General features: G+C 37.0%; 2 protein-coding genes across 5 annotated transcripts in view; both read right to left on the bottom strand.

The window, feature by feature from the left end:
* Positions 1 to 367: 367 nt before the first annotated feature.
* Positions 368 to 15,918, bottom strand: PGFS (prostaglandin F synthase). Of its 3 annotated transcripts, none has more exon segments than NM_001081895.2 (10): positions 368 to 628; positions 2,327 to 2,409; positions 5,175 to 5,340; positions 6,252 to 6,361; positions 9,118 to 9,240; positions 9,690 to 9,767; positions 11,045 to 11,161; positions 12,304 to 12,471; positions 14,254 to 14,383; positions 15,481 to 15,618. In NM_001081895.2, coding segments are annotated over 9 exon segments (972 nt in total). In that variant the 5' UTR covers positions 14,338 to 14,383; positions 15,481 to 15,618; the 3' UTR covers positions 368 to 585.
* A 1,777-nt stretch (positions 15,919 to 17,695) lies between these two features.
* Positions 17,696 to 26,023, bottom strand: part of LOC100070591 (aldo-keto reductase family 1 member C23) — a 53,410-nt gene continuing 45,082 nt past the window's right edge. The window contains exon 11 of one of the 2 annotated variants that reach the window (XR_011433941.1): positions 17,696 to 20,938. The gene's annotated coding sequence lies outside the window, so the exon portion shown is untranslated. Of the gene's footprint in view, positions 21,642 to 26,023 lie in introns of both variants that reach the window. The other variant, XR_011433940.1, reaches the window with a different exon arrangement.

The following is a 26,023-nucleotide window of genomic DNA, read 5'->3' as shown; positions in this document are numbered from 1 at the left end:
CCCTCCCACCTCCTGGACAACCCTGCCGCAGGGAAACCTCATTCTTGGATTTCCTGGAGTTCTGATGCCCTGTGATGCTGGAAGAGAGCCTATGCATTGTTGGTCATCCTTTTATATGTGCCTCATCTTCCAGACCACATGCAGTGTGTCCTCTTGTTCCCCAAAGGACTAAAGGAACACTGATTGACAAATACCTGCCAATTATTACTTCTCTAGAGGCTAAAAACTCTACCCACCTCACTCCACAAATGTCTATAAAATTTCTGCTATTGTATTTCATCTCCCTCCTACCCCATATCTAGGCAAATCGGTTTTTGGTTCTAATGAGTCAGAAAATATAAAAAACAGAGACTGGAGTGCGTAAGAGTCTTTAGGTAAAAAAAGTCTTTAATTTTTTGCAGAAGATGACAAAAATGCAGTACCTTTCCTTCCTAACCTATAGACTTAAGTCTAGCTGAGTATGAGTTGCTAAGCAGCATGGATGGAACCCATGCAGATGTGTCTGATCACCAACATCTGAGACCTTTCTTGTGTCATTATCTGCAATCAGGGTTTTTGGTAGAATTCAGGACAAAGGCTTCCATGTTAATATTCATCAGCAAATGGATACTCCGGGTGGTCAACAGCACTAAAATGAGAAAGAACAATGCATACATGGGGTCAATGACTCTGTTTATAGGGTGGTAGAGAAGTGATTTCTACGGAACTGTCATTAGGGTTAAGTCAAACATTTTATTTCCTGACTGGTTGTGAAGCTTGCCTTTCTTTCTTTCACAAACATAACTTGATAACAATAAAAAAATAGTGAGAAAAATTAAATCATTGAAATCATATTCTCTTCCCAGAACTGAATATACAGAACACAAAGTCAAATATTCACATATATTTCTCTCCCTACCTACATCTGTCAAAAAAGCAATGAGATAGACCACCCTTTCTCATCTCGAATCCTCAGGGGAAGAAGAGACTGATTCTGCCTTGTTTTGAACAGGAGATGTTCAGCTACATGCTCAGCACAAATCAATACTTTGGGTGATACAGGTTACTGAATGAAATTTCACCTATATTTTTAAAATTTATTAATTATTTATGAACTGTCCACCCCATACAGCATATCTAGTTAGATTTAGAAATGGAAAGAATGTCATGTAAAAATTGGGTCCCATCCCCAAGGATCTTATTGTACAATAAGGAGATCTCGTTTCAGTAAATACTCAAAGTAGAAAGTGATAGAGAAATGATTGCTTATTAATAAAATATATAATTACCTGTAAAAATTACGGAATGATTATCCGTCTCTTTCTCTCTGCATTATTTCCCTACCTTATTCTTCACTTGTCTCTATATTAGCAAGGAGAATACTATATCTATAAACATTTGAGTATTCACAACTTGCTATCATGCTATCTTGTTCCACACTTTATCACATTTGTCACTATTATGAATTAAAATTCTCCCATGCAGCAGGAATGTGTATCCCTCCTTTTCCCTCAATTACAAAGAAGCTTTATTCTCAAAATTCCAGAACCTTAAAGCATGAAGGAATAGTAAAGATCTTTTAGAGGCTATAATCTCTCCAACAATGGTGCTTTTGACTCCACATTCTTCTTTTGGTTTATATTTCTCTTCTTGAAAACTTTGTCCTCTGTCTTAACATCACCATATTTCAGAAAATCTAAACCAAGAACTCCTATGGACCCAAGAATGACAGCCTTTTTGGAAGGAAATGCAGTACTTGGGTCCTGGACAAACATGCAATGCAAAGGAAGAGAGAGATTTGGAAACTTATGAAGGCCATACACTTGGCAGGATCTCATGAAGATTCCATGGTGGGCGGGGGGGGGGGGGGGGGGGGGGAGGGCACGGGCATTTCTGCTGTTGATCACAAGTTTGATGGAGAAGACTTTAATCTGATAAAGAACTGAGAAGCTGGGAGAAGAAGATGATAAACACTCTTTGGAAACATTGAATTAAGCTGCACTAGTGATATCTACAGTGTATGCCCATCGGATTCTTGTAGAAATGGGTGGCCTATGTGGAAGATGTGGATTCAGCAATGATATTAAGATTCTTGGAAAGTTCCATGGAGTGATGAGAGCAGGACGTATGTGTGTAAGTCCAAGCTGGCCCTGGCCCACTCACCCTGTGGTTGTGTCAGTAAACAAAGCTCTGGAGTGAGTCTGGGATGAGATTCTAGAAAACTCCTGTCTCATCCTTGACTTAAACTGGTCTCTTTCTTCCTGGTATGGAGGTAACTTTTAACCATCATTGTACACTCATTATCAGAAAATAAATTGAGGCAAGCACATTTACCAAAGTCACTTACATTTGTAAAGGAAGAAATCGATGATTTCGGTTTAAGCCATCTAGGTCTTTCATGTCCTCTGAAGTCAACTGGAATTCAAAAACCTATCACAAAAGTAGAAGAATTTTTAAAACTTTTAGATTGCATAGTTGCCAATCTGGAAAACCCAAGCAAATAAGACTGAATGGTGCAGAGGCAATTATCAAAATGTCTTAGAAGTTTCCAAAAGTTTTTAAAGACATCAAGCAAAATACTCAAGTGGTAAAAAATATCAGGAAAATTAAATATAAGTTCTTCGCTAGATATAATATATTGAACCTGCACAAAGCTACAGACAAAAAGGAGATCTTTAAAGGACCTGAGGGAACAAAGCTGACATTACCCAAAGATATAAGGTCATGTACTTGGAAGATCCAAAAGAATTCAGAGGTAAACTGTAAAAATACACAACATAATATAGTAATTTGGGAATACAGGTGGAGTTCTATATCTAATCAATGAACAGTTAGAATGTGGAAAAAATTTTTCAGGATAATTTAAACCAATAATTGTCCAAATATTAATGATGTCATGTTCAAAAGACAGTAACTGGCTTGAAGAGGATGTTACTGTCTAAATGTGGACACTTTAAGCATCATAAAGTATGTCAGTAATGGCTAAAATGTTGAACCAAATAAATCCATAAACCCAAAGTAACATTCCAAGATAGAGATAGATAAAGAAGATATATAAATAGATATAGATAGATAGCTGGCACAATGTCAACAATTTCACAAGTGATGAATCTAAGTTACACATTAATTGCATTATTCTTTCAACTTTTCTTCTCATTTGAAAATCCTCAAAATAAAAAGTTAATAAAAGGTTATCAAAAGGATATTAAAATTACTAGTAATCTATGAAAATATCTAATAGAAGGATTATGTAAATGCCTTTGTGGATAAAGGCACAAAAATTTATTAAAAATGTATAAAGAATACCGAAATGATTAAAAATTCATATCGTAATCATAGATGGGAAATCTCAATATTATAAAGAAGTCTGTTTTCTCTGAATTCTTCTACAGTTTCAATGCAATATGAACCCAAGATTTACACTTTTACTTTTTGTGGAAGTTGATAAGTAATAGCACATTTTAATTTTACATAAAAGAACAACTAGTCAAGAATAGCCAGGACATGATTACAAAAGAAAAAGGAATGAAAAAAAAATTTACCATTCTGGAAAGCAAGAATTATTTTCCACTATAATTAGTACCAAAAAGTAAGTAGTTTAATAGAAGAGAGAGTCCAGAAATGGACTGAGGGACATTTGATATATGACAGATAGGATAGTGAAAATCTGTGGGAGAATATGGCCATTTGGATTTCCATTTAATCATATACATAATTGGGTCTATTTTCACATCATATTAAAAATCAATTCAGGTGTTTTAGAGACCCAAATTTGAATGGAAAGACAAAAACACTTTTGCAAGATTCTCTACCCCTTGAGTCCTGCCTAGCTTGTAACTTGCACTGGTAAGAAAATTTGCTAGAAGCAGCAGTGAGCTCATTCTGAGCCTAGACATGAAAAGGCTTTGCAAGTATCAACCCACTGCCTTGGGATCATGCCACTGTGATGAGATTAAGAACAGGCTAGTTGGCTATGGTCTAGTCAACTATTTGAAAAATTATATGGAACAGGGTTTATGCACCTCTGACAACAGTCAAATCAACCACCTAAAGCAGAGCTGCTTGTTTCTTCTGCATTTAACCGAAGATACATGAGACAGCACAGCCAAGAATAGCACTGCTTAGCTGATCCCAGATTAAATGTCAAACCACGGAATCATGAGCTAAATAAATGGCTTCTGTAGTAAACCTCTACACTGGAGATAGCTTGTTATACAGCTACAGCTAATGGTTTACTAATGGTCTCTCTAAAGTAAATAAAAAAACAGATAACTTAATAAAAATGTACAAAGAATTCAACACTTCATAAAATTGGAAACAAGGGTATTAAATACATGAAAAGGAAACTACGTTAGTATTCAAGGAAGTGCAAACTAAAACCACAGTAATTTGGAGACAGATCGTTGCTAAACTTTGGATGTTTGCATGCCCCCCCAAATTCATATATTGGAAACATTACCTTCACTGTGATGGTATTAGACAGTGGGGCCCTTGAGTGGTGATCAGGTCATTATAGTAGAACCCTGAGATTCATGCCCTCATAAAAGAGACTTGAGAGAGCTCCCTTGCCTCTCCTATCATGCTAGGATACAATGTGAATTCTGCAACCCAGAAAAGAGGCCTCATATGACCATGTTGGCACCTAGATCTCAGACTTCCAGCCTCTAGAACTGTGAGAAATAAATTTCTGCTGTTCATCAGCCACCTAGACTGATATTTCTCTATAGCAACCCAAATGGACTAAGAAAACCATGTAATACAATCTCTTCATTTTATTTTATTTTATTTATTTACTTTTTGAGGAAGATTAGCCCTGAGCTAACATCTGCTGCCAATCCTCCTCTTTTGTGCTGAGGAAGACTGGTCCTGAGTTAACATCTGTGCCCATCTTTCTCTCAATTCCCTAATTTTAAAATGAAGGAAATGAAATTTACTTGCACAGGGCTACAGAGCACATTTCAGAATTCATACTGGAACTAAAATCTGTTTTCTGTCCAATCTGGATTCCATCCAGCCATGCTGCCTCTCATGTTGCCACAGCAGGAGAAAACTGGTCGGAATACACATAAGGCACACATGAGTGGGAAATAACAGGTAACTCAACTGGGATCGAATATGTCTTGAGAGCCTTACAAAGAAGAACACATATGAAGGATATAATTTAGGAGGCCTATGCCCACAGCATCACTCATCACCTGCATGTTCTCTTTGATCCGCTTCTCATTGTAACTCTTGGCCAGGACCACCACCCCACGCTGTAGCAGGTAGCGAAGGGCAATCAGTGCTGGAGTTCGCTTGTACTTTTTTGCCATGGCACAAAGGACTGGATCCTCCAAGAGGACTGGGGAGTTTGGGGCAAGCCTGGAAGAAAATGCAGAGATGCTGAAGACCTGAGGCTGAGTATTCAGTTTGTTAGGAGGCTTCCCACGCAGACGAAGTAGGCCCTCTCTAGACCAGTGCTTCTCAAAAGGTGGTCCCTAGACCAGTAGTATCAGTATCATCTGGGATCCTGTTAGGAAGGCAAATTCCATGGCTTCACCAAAGACCACCTGGTTCAGAAACTCAGGTGTGGCACCTAGCAATCTGTGTTTACAAAGCCCTCCAGGACTTTCTGATCCATGCTTGAGTTGAGACTAATACTTCCAAACTCATGGGTCTTTTTCTCTTCTCCTTCTCAGTGACTGTTTTTCTTCTCTGAGTATAGCCCCAAAGAAAGGAAAAGAGTACGAAAGGAAAAAAAGAAGGAAAATACTGGGATATTTTTTAACTTTCTAAGATGTTGATAAAAATTGAGTAGACCCAAAATGAGAACTACTGATTTTATCATTACTTATAGTGTGCAATATTTCTATAGAAGTTTACAAAAATGTTTCAGATTGTAATTTTTGTTGTTATGATAAACCTGGGAATTAAGACATTTTATCCTGATTTCAGACATAAGGTAAGTGAGGCTTAGAGAGTATATTACTAGAAAGGTGTTAATTAGTTAAAACATATCTAAATCATGACTTAAGCTTATGTCTTTTGTCTCAATTTTTGGATTATTATACATTGTAATGCAGACATTTATTATTGATTAATCTACAATAAGACACATATACTGTAAAACCATTGGTTGGGTGATGGGATGATAAAGGAGAAGCATTTCTTTTGTTCCTCCCCTCTCTCCCACAAACTTGTTGAGAGTTAATTCCAGAAAACTGAGTATGGTATGATCAAAAATATTGCATCAAAAATGTCATTTTAGGTAAACTCCTCATTGCCTTCTTTACCATCTTTTTAGACGTTGAGTCCCCAAAGCACCGTAGGCAACTAGGACAATATCTTTTGACTTGCAGAAATCCAGCAGTTTGCTCTGGTTGAGATAAGGATGACATTCCACCTGTAGAATGCCAAGAGAGAAAAGTGTCAGATTATATGAAATGGTAGTATTACTATGAAAGAGAAAGCTTCAAAAGAAAAAAAGAGCTGAATAAACAGCTGTGTAATATTCAATTTAAACTGGAAATATGAACATCAAGTAATGATTTATTTAAAAAATTATACCTCTGTTCTATAAAAGGGTGGAAAAAAAAGAAAATTAAGTTTTTGAGGACAGGGTACTGAATGGAGCATATCTTGGTTATTCAATACCATCATACTCTGTAAGGAGACATGGTCAATTTCAGATCTGGGACAAAAAAAGTACTATTTGAGCCTTGGACACCAAATTGTGCCAGAAAAGAAGAAACTACTCAGAGATTCATGATGGGATGTCTAATGGACAAAGGAACCAGTTTGCTGGGGATCCCACTGGCGACAGTTGTATAGATTTGAGAATCAAAGAGATTAAGGAGTAAAAGAAATTATAACTCATGGAGTAAATAAAACTCCACGAGTCATAGTGATGAGAGTGAGAACAAAAATCTTTGTTCTCACTGTAGGTGATTGTTACATAACTGCTTTTTGGGAACATTGATAATTAAAAGGAAGAAATTAAGCTTTTACCCTGCCTTATAGGAATAATTGTATTTTATCCTGACGTGAGGAGGGAAGTTTCTTTTTACAATAAATTGCCAGGTGGGAAAATTAAGTAGAATGTTTAAAATTGGAAATAATTATTTGCAAATGCCAATTAAATAACTAAATCAGGGTAAAATCATTGATGGATACTCAACCTTTATGTGAAAATTTGGGGGCCATGTGACTTCCTGACTAAAATCATCACCCAACAGACTGCTGGGTAATTTCAAAGGGGAAAATATACATCTACCAAGAAAAGACCTGGCTACCACTAGTTTAACCAAGAGAACAAAACTAACACCTCTCTCAGTGGTGAGATAACAACTTGTCATGATGGGCTTCTCCTAGAGTGCGATTTGAGGGACACAGCATGCAGATGACATTTTCTTGCCAAAAAAAATTTAATCTTAATGTAATAAGGCATTCACATCTAACTTCTAATTTACAGAAACTGGGAAGAGAGAAACAAGTTATGCAATATCACAAGATAACAATGAGTTAAATACAGAATATTTGATGAAAAGCTATCTAGACATCAATGTAAATAAAAAGGATTGAGTGACCATTTGAAGGTAAGAGAGCTTAGGAAACATGGGTCAAAGTAATACGTGGCCCACAGTTGGCTCCTGATTAAAAAGAAGATCTATAAAAGACATTGGGAAAACCAGAGGGACGCTTGAATATAGATTGGATATTAGATCATATGCTTTCCGAGGTCTCTAGGGGTGAACTGTCATGTCTACAGCTTACTTTGAAGGTCTCAAAAATATTGCACATACTTAGGCAGATATATCCACATATATATATATATATATTTGGTAAAGTGGCAAAACGTGAAAAATTGCTGATATAGAAAGGAAAACATGGATATCCTCTACCATACTCTTAACTTTTCTGAATATCTGAAAATTTTCATAATAAAAATTGAGAGTAAAACTAATGCTAGAATCACACGAAAATTTTTGACATTTGTAAATCAAAATCATGGGGCTGTATCACTATATAAGTGATCACTTACAACTTTTTAAACTACAATTTCTAGTCGAAGACTTTTCCTCCTTAACTCCAAGTTGCACGTTGAGTACTTAATGGTAAATAAGACACTCATAGATGTAAAAGTACTACATGATACCAGTTACATGAGGAATCTAAAATAGTCAAACTTTTAGAGTCAGGATCAGAATGGTGGTTGCCATGACCTGGGAGGAGGGAGAAATCGGGAGTTGCTAACTGTGGGCATGAAGTCTCTATGCAAGACGACTAAGTTCTCGAGATCTGCTGTACAACATTGTCCCAACAGTTAACTAACTTTTATTGCATTGTATACATAAAGATTTGTTAAGTAGGTGGATCTCATGTTAAGAGTTCTTTCCACAATAAAATAGGAACAGATTTAAACAAGTAAGAGCACAGAGTCAGACACAGAACACTGTGTCTAAACAGTTAATTTGAGGGTAGAAATTGTTGAGGAGAACCAAACTAAGAATGAGTAAATCAATGAGTTGGCTCTATGTTCCTTCTAAATGTTCCTGAGTGTTGATTTTGTCCACCATTAGCATCCAGTAAACCAGTAACTTCATCCCTCTAGCCTGGATGACTTTCATACTCTCCAGTTAATTTTTTTTGTATCCATGCTTCCTATTAAAAGACTCCAAGAGGACGCATTCAGGCCTTGAAATCCCACAAAAACCCCTAACACCTACCTCATCTTATTTTCACTCTTTCCTTACTTACTGTCCATTCCATGTTTGCATGGCCTTCCTTCCTGTAAACAGTTCTCTCCAAATCACTTTCACCAATCCCATCTCTGGACATCCCTTACAGCCCAGGGAAATGTCACCTTCCATGTGAGGTCTGGTAGATATTCCAGCCATCTGTCACCTCCTTTACCTTCTGTAAATTTGTATGCGCAATTTATCATTAAGGTCTGGTCACTTTTTTCACTAAGACTTTAGAAAACAGAGATACAGTTATGGGTTCTATTCACACCCTAGTAGATAGAAACTCTACTACTCTCTAGAATCTTCTGTTCAGTAGGGATAAGATGAATAATAGCAGGGGAAGCCAAATAGACATCTGGCAATAGTGCAAGAAGGAGATGAAGAACAGAAAGGTGAGGAGGCCAAGTGTACTCACCTGGTTGCAGACAGGCTTGTACTTGAGCCCTGGCTTGTTCAGGATCATCTCCAGCTGCCTACGGTTAAAGTTGGACACCCCAATGGACTTGGCCAATCCTGCATCCTTACACTTCTCCATGGCCTGGGGAAGAAGAGATGGTGACGGGTCATTTGTTCAAAGAGCTATAGATCAAGAATAAATGCAAGGAGAATTTGTTAAAAGGAACAACTGTCAAGAAATGACAATGAAGCAAATAGGCATGATTACCAAGAAAAGGCAAGATAGTAAACTAAATAAGGAGGAAGGTAGTGACAGCAAGAATAAGAATTATTGTCTTCTTGGAAAAATGTGAGAGACTATTACATGTTGAAGAGATGCTTATCCTCATTGACCCAAATTATTCTGCCCTACTCCTCACTATAATCATTTCAGTAATGATTTCCCGCACACTACCACAGCATACCAGCTCTTTTAAAGTTTATGAATGGCTGAATGTGAAGACGCAGAGCCAATTCTCATAAGTGGAAGAAATGAACCAGATTCCCCCTCTCCTGGCCTCCTCCTCCGTTTTCCCTCCTCCAAGCACTCACCTCCCATGTGGCACAGAGATCCACTGTGTCAAATATTAATTTTCCATGTTCATCTTCTGGAAAAAGTTCTTCCCCTGGCTGAATAGAAGCAGTCATTTTAGTGATATCACACAATAATTTTTTCACATTTAGCACACGGCCAGGTACATCTAGGGCCAGGACACTAAACCTCCTTCAGTTAGGTGGTGCAACATTCTAGATACTAATATTTGCAAAATGACTTGCATATGGAGTTGTAAGGAATGTCTTTAGGAGACAGGCTTCCTCTATTCTCTTACACTGTCACGTGTTTGAACAAATACTATGTTCATAGGCCCTAATGAGAACTCACAAGGACTTATGTTACCTTTGTCAGTCCCCTATATTTTAATCTTGCAAAAGGCCTCCCTTGCACTTGGATAACAGTAAGTTACACACGACATTTCCGGAATAACTCCCACTCTTCATCCAGGCTATAATGAGTTTTCCTTATCCTTCTGAACATCTGATAGTCTAAGGGAAGACACATGAACCAAATAGAGTCATTCAAGTTTCTCTTCAGGAATAATATGGATGCCAGAGGATCCACAGATGCTCTCAAGTGTTAATGACCATCATGCTTGAATTGCCCCAAGTCTATATTTGTCACCAGTGGAAAATGTTGAGATAAATAAAGCTAACCAATAGTAAGGCAAAGTTACGAGATAGAGAAGAGGAGATATTTCTGAAGGCTATTCCAAGTCCTTAAATTTATCCATGGCTTTGACATCCAATTTACATAGTCTAATAAATTCTTTTGCATAGGATAGCTTGAGTATCTTTCTATAATTTAACATCAAGAATTCTACATAATGTAGTCCTTGATGGCTAAGTGAAGTCTATTTACCAAAATTCCACTGGGGAAATAGCCAATGGTGTAGGTAAGGTATTGCAAGTCCCTATGAAGGCTGCTAGTTTTAGACTCACCCAGAGGGAGTACCATCAAATTTGCTTTCAACTTTAAATGGTGAGAGAGGAGATCAACTCATTATGCCCAAGTGTAACATAGTTTCATCGCTCATCACAGCTGCATGAAACTGTGTTTGTGACATCGCCACTCTAATCAGGACTGCATTTGAACATGCCTATTTTTATTTCCTCAAGTTTTTGAGACAAACAATTTGAGATTATTGAACTGTTTTCTCTTTGAGGCATGGAAAAGAATTTAGGGATTCAAAAAAGGTCAGTAAAATGCTAACCAGGAATTATTATTTTGAGGATTCTTCTCTAGTGTAATAATTCCTGCATTCTTCCAAGAGATATCTTAACCATCCATGCAAACTGATCAACATTCTGACAGAAGAAGTGGAATAGGTGTCACTGCACGAATTGCCCACCTTCAGCGCTATTGGAAAATGAATGATATAGAGGTCAACATAGTCCAGTTGAAGATTTGTCAGAGATTTTTCCAATGCTGGCCGGACCAACTCGGGTCGAAGGAAAGTCAGCCAAAGCTGCAGAGGTTAAAGAATGGAAGTTGTGTTGGGTTAATATTTTAGTCAGTTTTGTTTTTATTGTTTCACCTAAAAGTTAGACATTTTTCTACTTTGGAAACTGATGATAACAGAGGACAAATACTTTTTTCTTTCTTGGTTCCCTTTCATTTTTTTTTTAATTAATGCATGCTGTTTTATTTTTTTAACTTTTTTTTTTAAAGATTGCCACCTGAGCTAACAACTGTTGCCAATCTTCTTTTCTTTTTCTTTCCCAAAGCCCCCCCGCTACATAGTTGTGTGTTCTTGTTGTGAGTGCCTCTGATTGTGCTATCTAGGACGCTGACTCAGCATGGCCATTCCATGTCTGCTCCCAAGATCCAAACCGGTGAAACCCTGGGCCGCCGAAGTGGAGCACACAAACTTAACCACTTGACCCCGGGGCCAGCCCCCTTGGGTTCACTTTTGACCTTACTTACCCATAGAAACTCTATTATTTGTTTGCATTTATCATCAGCACACCCACTGACAACAAAATGAAATGACTCAGATAAGAAGTGTTATCAAATAATAACCGTGCCCATTTTCTGAATTCTGTTTGATGGAGTTTACAAAGCCATTGACAAACACTGCCTCATTCTATCAAACATTCAATCCAATGGGAAATTCTTAGTATCCATTTTGTTTAGATAACTGTAGGGGAAAAGGGCTATGAACATATTAATAGGGGCTGGATACAGTTCAAATTACTTTAGCTATATCTTGTTTAATACAGTGAGCTCCTCTTATAATGCTTTCTCTTACAGATGAAGGTGAGAACTGATAATACGGAATGTTAAGAAATTTTATTAAGTCATCAGATGATGAGGAAAGCCATAGGCTGATCACTGTTCTGTCTCATTCAGTAGTCCATGTTAAATCACAATGATATGATCTAGGGCTCTGAAAAGTACAGTGACTTTAAAATCATAAAATTTGAACAGAACAATCATGAGAAAGCCATCATCTTTTTTCGACATTAGAGCTAACACATGAATATATGCGAAAAAAGTTGTATGAATAGGCACAATTCGCCAAACAACTACTGGTCCAGTAACATATTTGTCACCTCAACACAATCACCTTCACACATGAGCATTCAACAAAAACCACAAACACAGCACCTTTGAAGTGTAGAATATGTCTTCTCTCTTCACAGTGCCATCTTCAATTTTGCTTCGGATGGCCTGTCCAACCTCCTTTTCATTATTGTATGAATAAGCAGAATCAATATGGCGGAACCCAGCATCTATAGCTAGTTTGGTGACCTCCACAGTTCTGCTCTTAGGAACCTAGAGGAACAACCAAAGGTAGTAGTTGTATATCCACATGATTGAGAGAAAGCTAAGGCATAAAGTTTGGACTTCCTAAGAGTAAACATTTCCTAGTGTCTTAGGTTACTTCTGCACGTGTGGTGATGAACACATTGCAGTTTGCCTTGGTCTTTCCCGGTAAGTAATAAAAGTTGGGCATCTTAGGAACTTCTAAAATCCAAGGTAATCACTGGTTGGTCACTAGCCCGATGGTTTCCATGAACTCCCACAGTTTCAGTGATTTATGGAAAGGACTCACAGGACTCAGCACAGAGTTGCAGTCATGGATATGATTTAAATTATGCTTGGTTGTTAAGCTCAGTCAACAAAAGGAAAAGGCATATGAAACAAAGTCTCAAGAAACAATGTGATAGATTCGAAGAGTCCTCTATCAGTATAGTCAGACAGAACATGGTAAATAAAAATTGTATGAAAATAAAAAGGTATACATCGTGATGTTCTCATACGCATACACATTGTGAAATGATTACCACAATTAAGCTAATTAACATATCCATCACACCTCCTAGTTAACTTTTTTGTGTCTGGTGAGAACACTTAAGATCTCATCTCTTAGAAAATCTCAAGAATATAGTATATTATTATTAACTATAGTCACCATGCTGTATATTAGTTCCCCAGAATTTATTCGTCTTATAACTGAAAGTTTGTACCCTTTGACCAACATATCCCCATTTTTAGGCTGAAAAATATTCCATTTCTCTTTAAGTATTTCAGAAGCTTTCTTTTTTCAATGACATTGCAAGAAACTAGATAGTTGGTCTAACTGTCCTCTGCGTGTCATGCTCCTTCCTTAGGTGCACAGGCATTCAGAAGTTTACTGAAGCTGGAGCTTCTGGGATAGCCTTGACCCTTCTCTCCCCTTCATTCCACTTTGTACTACAAAGTAAAGAAGTCCTGCAATCTGTCTCCAAAATGTTCCTTTGAATATTATCTTCCATTTTATAGATGAGAAACTGAGACTTAAAGTTTAAGATCTAGTCGCTTGTCATACAACTAAATAGTCTAAAGACAAAATTGGAAGGTAAGCTTCTGGCTTTCAGTCTCGAGTTTTGTCTACTTTGTGCCCCTTATGTACAAGGCCCAACTCTAACTATTGCTTCAATCAAAATTACGTTAACTAGAACAAAGAATTGAAACCTTGCCTTGGAAGACTGTAGCATATTCCCTCAAATGATATTATATTTTCCATTTGTGATAAATTCCCAAAAGTAGCAGAAGTGTGAGGGAAACTCTAGGTGGATTATTTGTTGCTCAGCACTTGGCAGGCTACCCCACAGCAGAACAGCAACTCTGCCACATAATTTGTCATTCACCTCTTCTTCAGGAATTTTTATCACAATATGTCTCTGGATAATGTATTCCTGGTGGGAGGGAAGATTTCTTGAGTTGCAGAAATACACAGAGAAACCACTCACTTGCAATCACCTTCAAAGCAAAGCAGCCAACAGTCAGTGTTCTTGACTGCTGAGTTTCACCTCTTTTGACAATCTGGGAGATAGATAGAAACTGGAGGAAAACCCAGAATAATCTGTAGGTGACCACACGTTCAGGCCCTGATGCAGAGCGAACACTGACTATGTTATCTCTTTTCATAAGGAATGGTTCTAGCCTGGTTACAAAACCAAGTGAGCCTCCAGGAGTCACACAAGAACTCAATGACTTGACAACCAAGGTTGGCTTCCACTTATGCCAAGTCTATTTTGTTTGGAACCCTCAACCCCAAACAACTATTTTTACCTCTTCTGGTGCATAGGTGCCAAATCCCAGTACGGGAATCACGTGGCCATCATTTAGTTTCTCACACCAACCCTTGGGATCCATTGCCTGTTGCTCCTCTGTCTAAGCAGACTCTCTTCTATTCTTCTGCCTTCGCAGATCATATGTATAACAGGAAGGTAACACGCAAGTCCACAGTCCAATTGTTAGTCAATGTATGGTAGGAGGAGCAAGGTTAAAGCAGTTGTCCATGGAGTGAAATAGAAGTGAAAACAGTTAACTTGTTTCTCTGGTTTTTATTAAAGTGTAAACTTAATGAATTATTATATAGTGATAAAGAAATCATTAATTTTTTACTCAGTACAAGTATATATTTTTATCAAGATCCATATACATTAGTAAATTATTACAAGTGATTTGCTGAACAATTATTGACCATGTGTTAGACTAGAAATCCCCAGATACCACTCCGTTTTTTGTTTTGGCCATGATGAAGCCACTTGTTGATCATACATCATTTGAAACAATTAAGTATTTTACACCATACACACACACAAACACACGTACACACACACACAATTTAGAGGAATGATTAATGAGCATTTTTCAAAAAGATGACCTTCGAGAAAGGATCAAAAATTTAAATTGAAAGAAACTGCCTTTTTGTTTTCTCATCAAAATATTTCTTTCTTTTATTTGCTTTATAAGAAGAATATCCAGTCCTAAGAAGGATGCAATCCTGAAAAGTGTGCCAAAAACATTATGGAATTATGATTACCAGAGTTTTTGGATACGATTTGCAGCAAGAAAACAGAATCTTAGGGTGTTTATTACGTCGTTTATCCTGTTACATAACACTTAGGAAACTATCATGATTCACTGCCAAAAAAAACCTGATGAATATTTTATAAAATTTATTATCTAATCACATTCACGAAAGAAAAAAATTTAAACAACTTAAATTACAATAAACTTTGGAAGAGTTAGGGAAATTATGATGCATTGGTACAATGGAACTTTATGAAGCCATTGAAAATTGAACAAATAGAGTGATTTCAGCCAAATGATGGACTAGGAAGCTCTGAGTTCTCCCGTGGAAACAGAAGGAAACAACCATAAACCGGCCAAAATAACCTTATAAGAGCTCATGAAAACAGTCAAACAAAGGTCTACAGCAACAAACTGAACACTCAGTTAGGAGAAAGACAGATTCAAAGTGGTAGAAAATTTCATCATATTTTTACTCACCTTTGCCCTCCTCTTGCCTGGCACACTGTAGGTTTGATCTGTAAGAGGGACCTGCCTTTCCCAGTTACCTCTCTCAAATTGGGTGATCATAAAAGATCTTACTTGCAATGTTCTAAGCTATGTGGAGGCTGTCTGAAAGACTGCTGTATGTATTGCCTAGCTCTAAGCTTGAACTGAAAAGCAGCTGGATGGGCTCATTACAACTGCAGGGAGACTATAAGAACATAGGTGCCACGGGCAAGAGATTAAGATTGAAGATGCAGAATAGACCATATAAAGCTCTGAGGAGAAGCTTGGGATATTAGTACGTTCAAAAACCAGCCATGTATTCAGAGGAATTAAAAAATCCACATACCGGCCAGGCACGATGCATGCTCATGAAAGTGGTGAATACACCTTCAGCTTTCATGTTTGGTTTATCCCAAGTCTAGAAGCATGCCAAGCTAATAAGTGAAAGATTGTCAGGACAGAGAAAAAATCTGAGAGGAGTAGGAGTAGTGGCAGTTTTTTCAAATGCACAATTAAACACACACAAAAAACAAAACCATTATCAACCACAAAGGAAAATAAATTTGCTGAAACTGTTCCTGAAAAAACATAGGCCTTGGGCTTTAATAGACAAAAGTGTTTGAAGACAACTGTCTTATACATGCCAAAATTGCTAAAGCAAACATTTGAAAATAAACCAACGGAAATCAGGTAAAGCATATATTAATAAAATGATAATATCAAAAAATATATGGAAATTATGGAGCCTAAGGAACAGAAAGAAAAAAATAGGGAAATGTGAACAGACCCTAAAGGAGTTGTAGGACACCATCTAGAGGACTAATATATGCATTATCAGAGCCCCAAAAGAAGAGAGAGAGAATGGCACGGAGATTATTTGAAGAAATAATGAACAAACACTCCCTAAACTGGATGTAAGACATGAGTAATCAACAAATCCAAGAAATTCAAAGAATTATCAGTAGAATAAACTCAAAGATATCCACCCCCACAAATGTTATATTCAAACCATTGAAAAACAAAGACAAGAGACTATCTTGAAGCAGCAAAGGAAGTAGGACTCAGTAAGTACAAGGGATCCTGGATAACATTATCAACAGATTTCTCATCAGAAACCATAAGGACATAAGTTAGTGAGATGATGTATTAAAAGTGCTATAACAGAAATAACCTACCTGTCAACCAACAATTCTATATCAGGTATAAACGTCTTTAAAAAATGAGAGGTTAATGAAGACGATCTCAGATAAACAAAAGCTGATAGAATTTATTACCCTTGGAACTGACAAGAAATGTAAAGGGAGTCATTCATGTTCAAATGAAAGGAAACTACACAATATCTCAAAGCTGTATGGAGATATAAATACCTCAGTCAAAGGTAAACATGTGGGCAAACATAAAACCATCTACTTTCGGACTTTTGGTTTGTACCTCTACTTTTTCATTTCCACAAGATTTAGAAGACGAATGCATAAAACTAATTATGCATCTATGTTAAAATGTACACAATGTATGAAGATGAAATTAGAGACATCAATAACATAAATTGAGAGAGGTAAATGGAGCTTTAGGAGTAGAGATTTTGTATGGCATTGCAGTTAATTTGGCCTCAATTCAAAATAGATTGGTATAGCTTTACAAAGTTATCTGTAATCCCCATGGTAACAACAAAGGAAATACCAATAAAATATACACAACTGAAAATAAGAAGGACATCAAAACATGTCATCCAAACAAAAATGCTCTAAATGCCAAGGAAGGTAGTAATGGAGGAAATAAGAGACTTAAGTCATATATAAAAAAATAAAAATCTAAGTCTTCCCTATCAATAATCCTTTAATGTAATAAACTCCCCCAATCAAAAGGAAGAGATGGCAGAATGGATTTCAAAAAACAGAATCAAGTATATGGTTTCTATAATTGACTCACTTTGGATCTACGGACACAACTAGTTTTAAAGGGAAAGATGGTGAAACATAGTCTACATTTATGGTAACCAAAGAGAGCTGGCATGGCTATACCAGTAACAGATAAAAAAAAAAATTAAGACAAATGGTGACAAGAAACAAAAAGGATATTATGTATGGATAAAAGGGCCTGTCCACCAAGAATATAGAACAATTATAAATGTAAATGTACCAAACATCTAACCTCCAAAATACATGAAACCCACATTGACCGAATTGAAGGGAGAAACAGATGCCAACACAAAACTAGTTGGAACCTTTATTATCACACTTTCAATAATGGATAAAACATCTAGACAGAAAATCAATAAGGAAATGAAAAGTAAAGTACTAAGAATAATTGTGAACCAGAAAAAAGGAGGAATCCTAGTGAAATGGAAAATTCCTAGACACACGTAACCTACAAAGACTGAATCATGAAGGAATATTAAACATGAGTAGACTATAACTTTTAAGGAGGTTGAATCAGTAACCAAAATGTCTCAACAAATAAATGCCCAGGACCAGATTGCTTCAGTAGTGAATTCCACCAAGCATTTAGGGAAGAATGAACAACCGTTCTTAACTTCTGCAGAAAACTGAAGAGCAAAGACTACTTCCTAATTCATTCTATGAGGCCAGCATGACCTTGATACAAAGACAGACAAAGACACTATAAGAAACCAACTAAAGACAAATATTCCATATTGTTTGAGAATTAAAAATTCACAAATATATGAAAATAAAATCATGTTCATAAATGAAAGACAATATTAGGATGGGAACACAAATCAAAGTGATGTATACATTCAAAAGATTCTTTATATGTATCCAAACAGCGAGGTATAGCTCCTTTCTTCTCACAGATGATCTTCTGCACTACATGTAATGACCCTATAAAGAGCCATGAGGTTAGAAGTCCCAAGGATCTTCCACAATCAGTTAGGAGGTGTCCAGAATAGGGTGGCCCCAGTGACTACCTCAAATTTGGGATCATGAGAATGATCGCAACTATATAGACCACCAATTGAGGACATGGAGATCAAGAATATACTGGTGGATATTCCACAGCCTGACCTCCCTGTACCCTCTCGTTGTGGATGTTATTTGAATTTCACCTGCGGAATTTTCTCCATCATTCACCCCTCATTATTCACATCCCCTGCCATCGGTCCCATTTAAGCCATTCATTCAAGTGGCAGGTTTCCTATAGAATGCTGTTAAATTTGAATCTCCAGACAAACTCAAGGGTAATTATAGTGTTGCTAGTAGCAATTTTAGGTTTCCTGTTTCTCCGTTTTAAATAACTCAACATCCCCCTATGCAATGGCGTTTTTTCTAACAATTCCCTTTTCAAAACTTTGCTCCAGTCACACTGCATTCTGAGCATTAGCTTCTGAATACACGTAGGAAGGAAGCACTGGTTGGGATGAGGAACACTATACTTATTATCATTTTGATAAACATATTAAATATGTCTGGATTAATATTAAAATTGTTGCTATCATTCTCTATGCTTTCACAGACATAAATCTTGGTGCATTTTCCATGTGTTTGGAAGAGTTGGTGGCTGTTCTTTTAATTTCTGAAAAGAAGGAAAGATCAAAGTTTCTGTTCTCTTTATTTTTTGAGAAATTATAGTGTGGGTAGAACAGATTTGTTCCTCCTTAGCAATATTGATAAGTGTTTCCAATATTAAATATAGACAAGAGCATATTTTAGGACTGCCTTAAAAATAATGAATATTAGTTGACTGTATGCAAGAATTAGAGTAGAATAGTATTAGATATAATTTCTAATTGAATAGAAGAGGTGGAATTTCTGATTAGAGCTTTGTTGAAGATGACGAAATAAGGTCAGTTCCTTGAACTACAACCTGTGAAAGAGAAAAGATATGGCTTTGCAGGGACTAGTGGGAAGCTGGTTTGCCATTCTTGCCAGTTCCAAGGTCGGAGACACACAACTTCAACCAATTAAGCAAAGCCCCCCTACCCAACCCCTAAACACCAGAGATAAGGTGCTTTGTTGTGTTCTGAATTGGTAAGACTTGGACCTCATCCCAACAAGTGCCTCCTTCCTATGGTTATTCAGAATGTAATACTCAGAATGTAATATATCTGGGGCAAAGCTTAGAACAGGAAATCTTCATACAAGAGCCCATTGCATTGGGCATATTAAATTACCTGTAAAGAGAGAAGCATGTGACTGTTCTTCTATGGCTGACATCAATGTGACTCTACTAACCCACTTCTCCATACACTCCCTTCATTATCTGTATAATGTTTATAAATTTATAAAGTTTATAATTCCTTCCAGGCTACGTTGACATCATCCCTGTTCATGTACGCAACTCAAACTTCTCAGTGTTTTGGTGTCCTCAGCCTGAGAGTTTCTACTTGTACCTACACTGCACAAGGTAACTACTACCACATTTACTTCTTAGAACTGCTTCATCTCTGAAATCTTAATTTTAACACATTCCACTCTGATCACTTCTCTTACTCTGCAGCTTCTACTACACCTCAATCCAACAAGTCATTGATTCATGGACAGTCTTAATCACTAAGTCTTTTTTTTCTCCTTTTCATCCTTTCAGTTCCCATAGAAGTTTACGTATCAGATTAGGTTAAGTAAGAAACTGAACTGAAGTCAAATCAGACTCCACTCATTCTTCCTACATTTCTCCTTTAAACAGATTTACTTCTGCATGAGGCCTCCTTTTTCTTTCTCATCTTGGTCTATCCTTGTAGCAGTCATACAGGGTGACAATCAAGACACGGGTAATCCAAATGAGAGGAGAAAATCCACCATAGCCTGCCAAATGTGGACTGCTCAAAGAGGTTTCCCTTGTGTTAAAAAATTATCCTTTTTACATTTCCCAGGCCATGTTGCAAGAGCATTAGCAGTTGCCCATGAATAACTAAAAACATGAACTTCAAGTATGTCTGTCTTCAGGGCATTTTAGGAGGCCCAAGTGGAGAGGTTTCAACCCTGCCAACTGAGCAGCGCCCTCTGTCCAATCCTGGTCAGGGATGTGCTTGAGGCCAGTGGAATGCCACCAGTAGCCTGTAAGCTCCATTCCATGTAATGTTTCACTGAACATAGAGTTTCCTTTACCTGATTCACAGGAGGTCCAATTACTGGAATGCCAGGATTGTGGTATTGAAACAGGTGTACTATTGAAAGGACACCCGATGAGGTCATGGAAGTTAAAACTCAAAACCACTTCCTTGAAGGGAAAAAAGCAGGGGTTTTATCTGGGGTTTGAGTTTTGAGAGGGGGAGTGTGTGCTGAAGTTTTGAGAAGGGGTGGAGGAGCATATGTCCTTGCTGGTCGATGCCTTCTCACCAGCCTGTATTTGACCTTGAAAATGGAATTACTCTTCTCTTGACTATCTGGAACTTTCCTGGTTTGTTTTCATCTTCAGTGTGTGTTTTGCCTTGTGAGGCTGAATCTTGATGTCTGCAGCTTGAATTCATGAGAAAAAACAGCTGGATCGTATACTAAGGAGAGACAGAAATACCTGGTTAGTTCTAAACAACAGTTGATTATACTGAGTATTCTCAGCCGCTGTTAACAAAGCTCATCTCAAAGGTTTCACTCTAGGGAAGATTTTAGTTCCTTCCTTCTCAGTTTAAATCCCCACTGTCTTATACTCATTCGTCAATTTCAGGGAATCTGGATGAAGACCATGCTAACTACTTCCTGCTCTAAAAGGGTGAAGATCAGGGTAAGAGTAATGAAATTCTTTCACATTTATTTTTAAATACTTTTGGGTTCCGTTTGGGAGAGTGAGATATGCTTTGCATGACTAAAATTTTACTCCTCTGATGATGGCTTTGGAACAACACTTATGCCCACATATTATGATTATACAGGTGACAACAAAGATTAACAAAATGCACAGCCAAAATTTGAGTATCTTCTCCATAATAGACCTTAATCTTTGGGGAATCGAGGACAAGAGGCCTGTGAACCAATCAAGGTTATTACCTAGAACCTCAGCTGAAATAGGACGTAGCCAAGTAGCCTGCTGTCTAATAGTCCAACAAGTAAGGTAAGAACCAAGGAGCCACTTGTTACTTATCTTTAGGAGACTTATGAACAGCAACTTGTGGTCTAATAGAGGTTCATTTGTCCATTCAGAATTCCCTCCAGGTCTTTTGGACATCTTTAGAATGTAGGAAGTGTCTACCAAAATTAGGCCTATAGTGTGTAAGCAAGAAACCAGGTATTTAATAAGCAGCATTTACAGAAACAGGCATGAAGAGTGTCCAAACATGGGCTGTCAAGATGTTCTGTCTTCAGTTTACAGCAAGCTGTCCAGCTTCACTTTGCAAGCCTTCAGGGAAAAAGGTGGTCCCAGTTCTCAATGATTCCAAATGAAAAGGATGGAACAAATTGAAAACATTAAGTTGGAGCAGGTATTTGAGGATGCCTGAAGAAGTCAGTGTCCAGTCCAGTTTACATATAGAAAACAAAAAACTCAGACACAATTAACAGAACCTGCATCCAACATCCACAACTGTGTAGTATACTTTCTAATGAAACATATTTTTTCTCTCTAAAATCACCCTCATTTTTTCCAGAAATAGCAAAATTAAGAGGAATGGGTTTGCAAAATGTCTAATTTCAATAAACTTGGGCCAATTATTTACATAAGCACAACAAGAATAAGAATTGATCATATAGGCTCTTTTAAATTTGCTTTGATGGAACTTTTTATAAGGAATCTCAGACTGAACTTTAAAGGCCTCTCATGGTCAGGAAAGCCAAGCCAAGGACTTGTCATCAGACTCTGCTGGAAACTACTATCAATTTGGGTCAATTCTTCTCTTTTCAAGGTCCCCAAAATACTCTGAGGTTTTTGAATCTGCCCTGAAAGTGACCTTCTTTATTCACCTGGTAAGGCTTCTGGGAATCCTATAAGCAAGGCACCAGACCACTATTTCCAAGTGCCTTTACTTGTTCCATAACATAAATTGTTGTACCACAAAGCTGTATGGTAATATCTGAGTCTATGCATGTTTCTCTCACATGACATTCAAATCAAGGCCTTGGTAATATAAGCAGAGTTTTTAATTGCATCCAGAATGTGTGTATACAAGATAGCAAAATACATGTTTTAAATAAAGAAGGTATAAAAAATAGAGTTAATTTTGTTTGTTTTGTTAAGAAATATAAATTTGTCCTAAAGCACTAGGAAATAAAAAAGGAAAGAAAGCATGAGACAAATTCTTAATGTAAAAATTAAATGACAAAAGTTTTGTAGAAGTAAAACCCTGAGGAGTTTTATGCATGATCTAGTTGGATAATATTGAAGCGAATTTAGCTAAATAAATGTTTCAATATCAAATGTTATCTGATGTAAAATTAGAATTTGCCTTTCTCTCAATTAAATAGATTATTTTCTTGAACCTTTGGTCTGCTCTTGATAAAGATGTTATAAAAGTTTTTTTCCCCTCTTTTTGAGAAAGTCTATCTAAAAGACAGAAAATCTGTGTTTAGTAAAATAGTTTCCTGTGTTCAAAAAGACTGAGGTCTCTCCAGTAAGATTTTTATTTGGCTGTTTCTGTTCCTACTTTGATTCAATGGATAATTAAGCCTTGTTTCCTATTTGACCAAGTGTTTTAAAAGCGTTTGATATTTTTGACACACTTACCCCCAAATTAAAGTATTTCTTTTGACTTAAAAAGGAACTTTGAGAATTTCCAGTCTGCACTAGAACTTGTAAGAAATTTGTTCTTTCATTCTATAAAGAGAAAATATGAAATTAATTAGGGTTATTGGTGTGGAGTGGGGACTTGAGGGACTGTATAAGCCAAATCCAGAAAAGGCAGGAGATGGGAGGAGGGATGGAAGGAGGGAGGGTGGAGATAGGATAAGATGTTCTGTTGATATGGAGGAATTTGGGGAAAAACAGAGATGTCTAAGGAGATATTTATGAAGTTTGAAGCATGGTGTTTGTTGAAATTCATAACTCATGGAATTTGAAATAAAATCCACCTCAATCAGTATGTTGTCAGGAGGGCTCTGTCTGAAGAACAAAATGTGTCCTCAATGTGCCTTAAAGACAATTGAAGGAAAAACTGAGGCTCTTTTAGAAATCACTCCTTCCACTGCATCATTTTTTAATTTTAAAATCAACCAGTACTATTGTGAAACCCTTAGAAAACTGTGGGGATCCTGCTCTCAGAGGATGAATCAGCAATTTCCACAGATTGTGAAACTCCTGGCTAGAAACTCCTGGCCTAGTCCACAGAGTTATAAAGAGAAAATTATTAACTTATTTGGCTGATATGGTTAATATATAACCAAGTTAAAAACCTGTATCTAAAATTGCTTTAAGCTCCCCCACGAATGTGTTACACCCATAACAAGAAGTCAAGAAGAAGGGCCAGGTCTGGGTCAGTGGGGGAGGTAGATATCTTCTCTGATATTGTCTTGGTTCTTCCTTATTCTGTGCGTTGGCATCATCCTTGGGTTGAGTGAAGACGGTGTAGCAATTTCAGTCATCACATCTCAACAGGACATATCCATTCAAAGGAGAGGGGCCACTTGTTTTAAGAAGTGAGGTAAGCTCTCTTACAACCCCACCCCAGCACAGTTCGTGTCATTTGCTATTGGTCAGGATTGGGTCACAGTCCTCTTCCCAAGGTGACTACATGTGCACATGTCAAGGGCAATGGATTTAACATGAGTTACCTAAACAAACCATTTTGAGTACAGTGGGTGTTGGGAAGGCAAAAACATTGACTACTGCAATAACAGGCAGATCCTGATGTTCTTTAGATTAGACATTTCAGACCTTGACCAGACTTAGAACTGCTTGGTTAGCCATTAAAACATAAAGATACTTCTGATTTGCTACAGTCAAACACATAAGAATCTCCAGTGGGTGTGGGGACTTAGCTTCAGATAAAAGGGTCCATATTAATAAAAGCAGAGTCATTGTCTTTCTTGTAGAAACATTTATTCTGTATGACTGGTACAAGGACACACTAAGAGGTAGAAAAGCCGAGGCCTCACCTAGCAGCAAATCTGTTTAAAGCAGAGATGTGGAAAGAATGAGTGGAGTCTGATTTAATTTCAGTTTAATTTATTATTTAAACTAGTTTGAATGTGTAAACTTCTATGGGAGCTGAAAGGATGAAAATGGAGAAAAGCAGACTCCATAACTACAATTCATGATGGATCAAGAACCTGATGGATTGCGGTGTATTAGAACCTGCAGAGTAAGAGAATTGACTGGAGTGGGATGTGTTAAAGTTAAGGTTTCAGACATGAAGCAATTCTAAGAAGTAAACATGGGAGTAGTTACCTCATGTAACACAAACATGCACTATATTCAAACTGTTGAAAAACAAAGACAGCAGACTATCTTGAAGCAGCAAAGGAAACATGAGCCATCAGGTACAAGTGATCCTGGATAAAACTATCAACACCTTTCTCATCAGAAACCACGGAGGACATAAGCCAGTGGGATGATATGTCTAAAGTGCTGAAAGAAAAAATAACTGTATATTAAGAAATCTATATCCGGTAAAAATGTCCTTCAAAAATGAGGGAGTAATTAGATAGTCTTAGACAAACAAAGGCTGAAAGAATTGATTACCATTAGAACTGCCATACAGGAAATGTAAAAGGAGTCTTTCAGATTCAAATGAAAGGACACTAGACAGTTCAAAGCCATCTGAAGACATAGAAAGACCTCCAGTAAAGGTAAATATATGGGCAGATATAAAATCATGTACTTTTGTAATTTTGGTTTATAATTCTATTTCTTCATTTGTATAATATTTAAAAGATGAATACATGAAAATAATTTCTCTATATTAATATGTACACAATGTATAAAGATGAAATTGGTGACATCAGTAACATTAACAGGGAGAAGGGAACAGAGCTTTATAGGAATAAAGTTTTTTTATGGCACTGCAGTTAAATTGATATCAATTCAAAATAGATTATTAGGGACCAGCCCTGTGGCTGAGTGATTAAGTTCACATGCTCTGCTTTAGTGGCCCAGGGTTTCACCAGTTTGTATCCTGGGCCCGGACATGGCACTGCTAATTAGGCCATTCTGAGGTGTTGTCCCACATGCCACATCTAGAAAGACCCATAACTAAAATATACAACTATGCACTGGGGGGAATTGGGGAGAAAAAGCAGAAAAAAGCGAAGTAGATTGGCAACAGTTGGTAGCTCAGGTGCCAATCTTTAAAAAAAATAGATTATTATAACTTTACAATATTATCTGTAATCCCCATCTTCACCATAAAAAATTACAATAACATATGCACAATTGAGAATGTAAAGGACATCAATATATGTGTCTACCAAAAAATATCTAAACACAAATGAAGGAAGTATAGAGTAAATAAAGGTGCTAAGTTGTATACAAAAATACATATATATTTCCTGATTACTAATTCCTTTAAATGTGAATAAACTCCACCAAACAAAAGATACAGATTGGTAGAACGGATTAAAAAAACAGGATCAAGTCTATGCTGTCTATGAGAGTCTTGCTGTGCATCTAAGGATACAAATAGTTTGAAAGCATAAGATGCTAAAAGATATTCTAT

This window comes from Equus caballus, chromosome 29, assembly GCF_041296265.1.
Source record: "Equus caballus isolate H_3958 breed thoroughbred chromosome 29, TB-T2T, whole genome shotgun sequence".
Classification (NCBI taxonomy): Eukaryota; Metazoa; Chordata; class Mammalia; order Perissodactyla; family Equidae; genus Equus; species Equus caballus.
The sequence above is the reverse complement of the archived record's forward strand: the minus strand, read 5'-3'. Positions and strand labels throughout refer to the sequence as shown.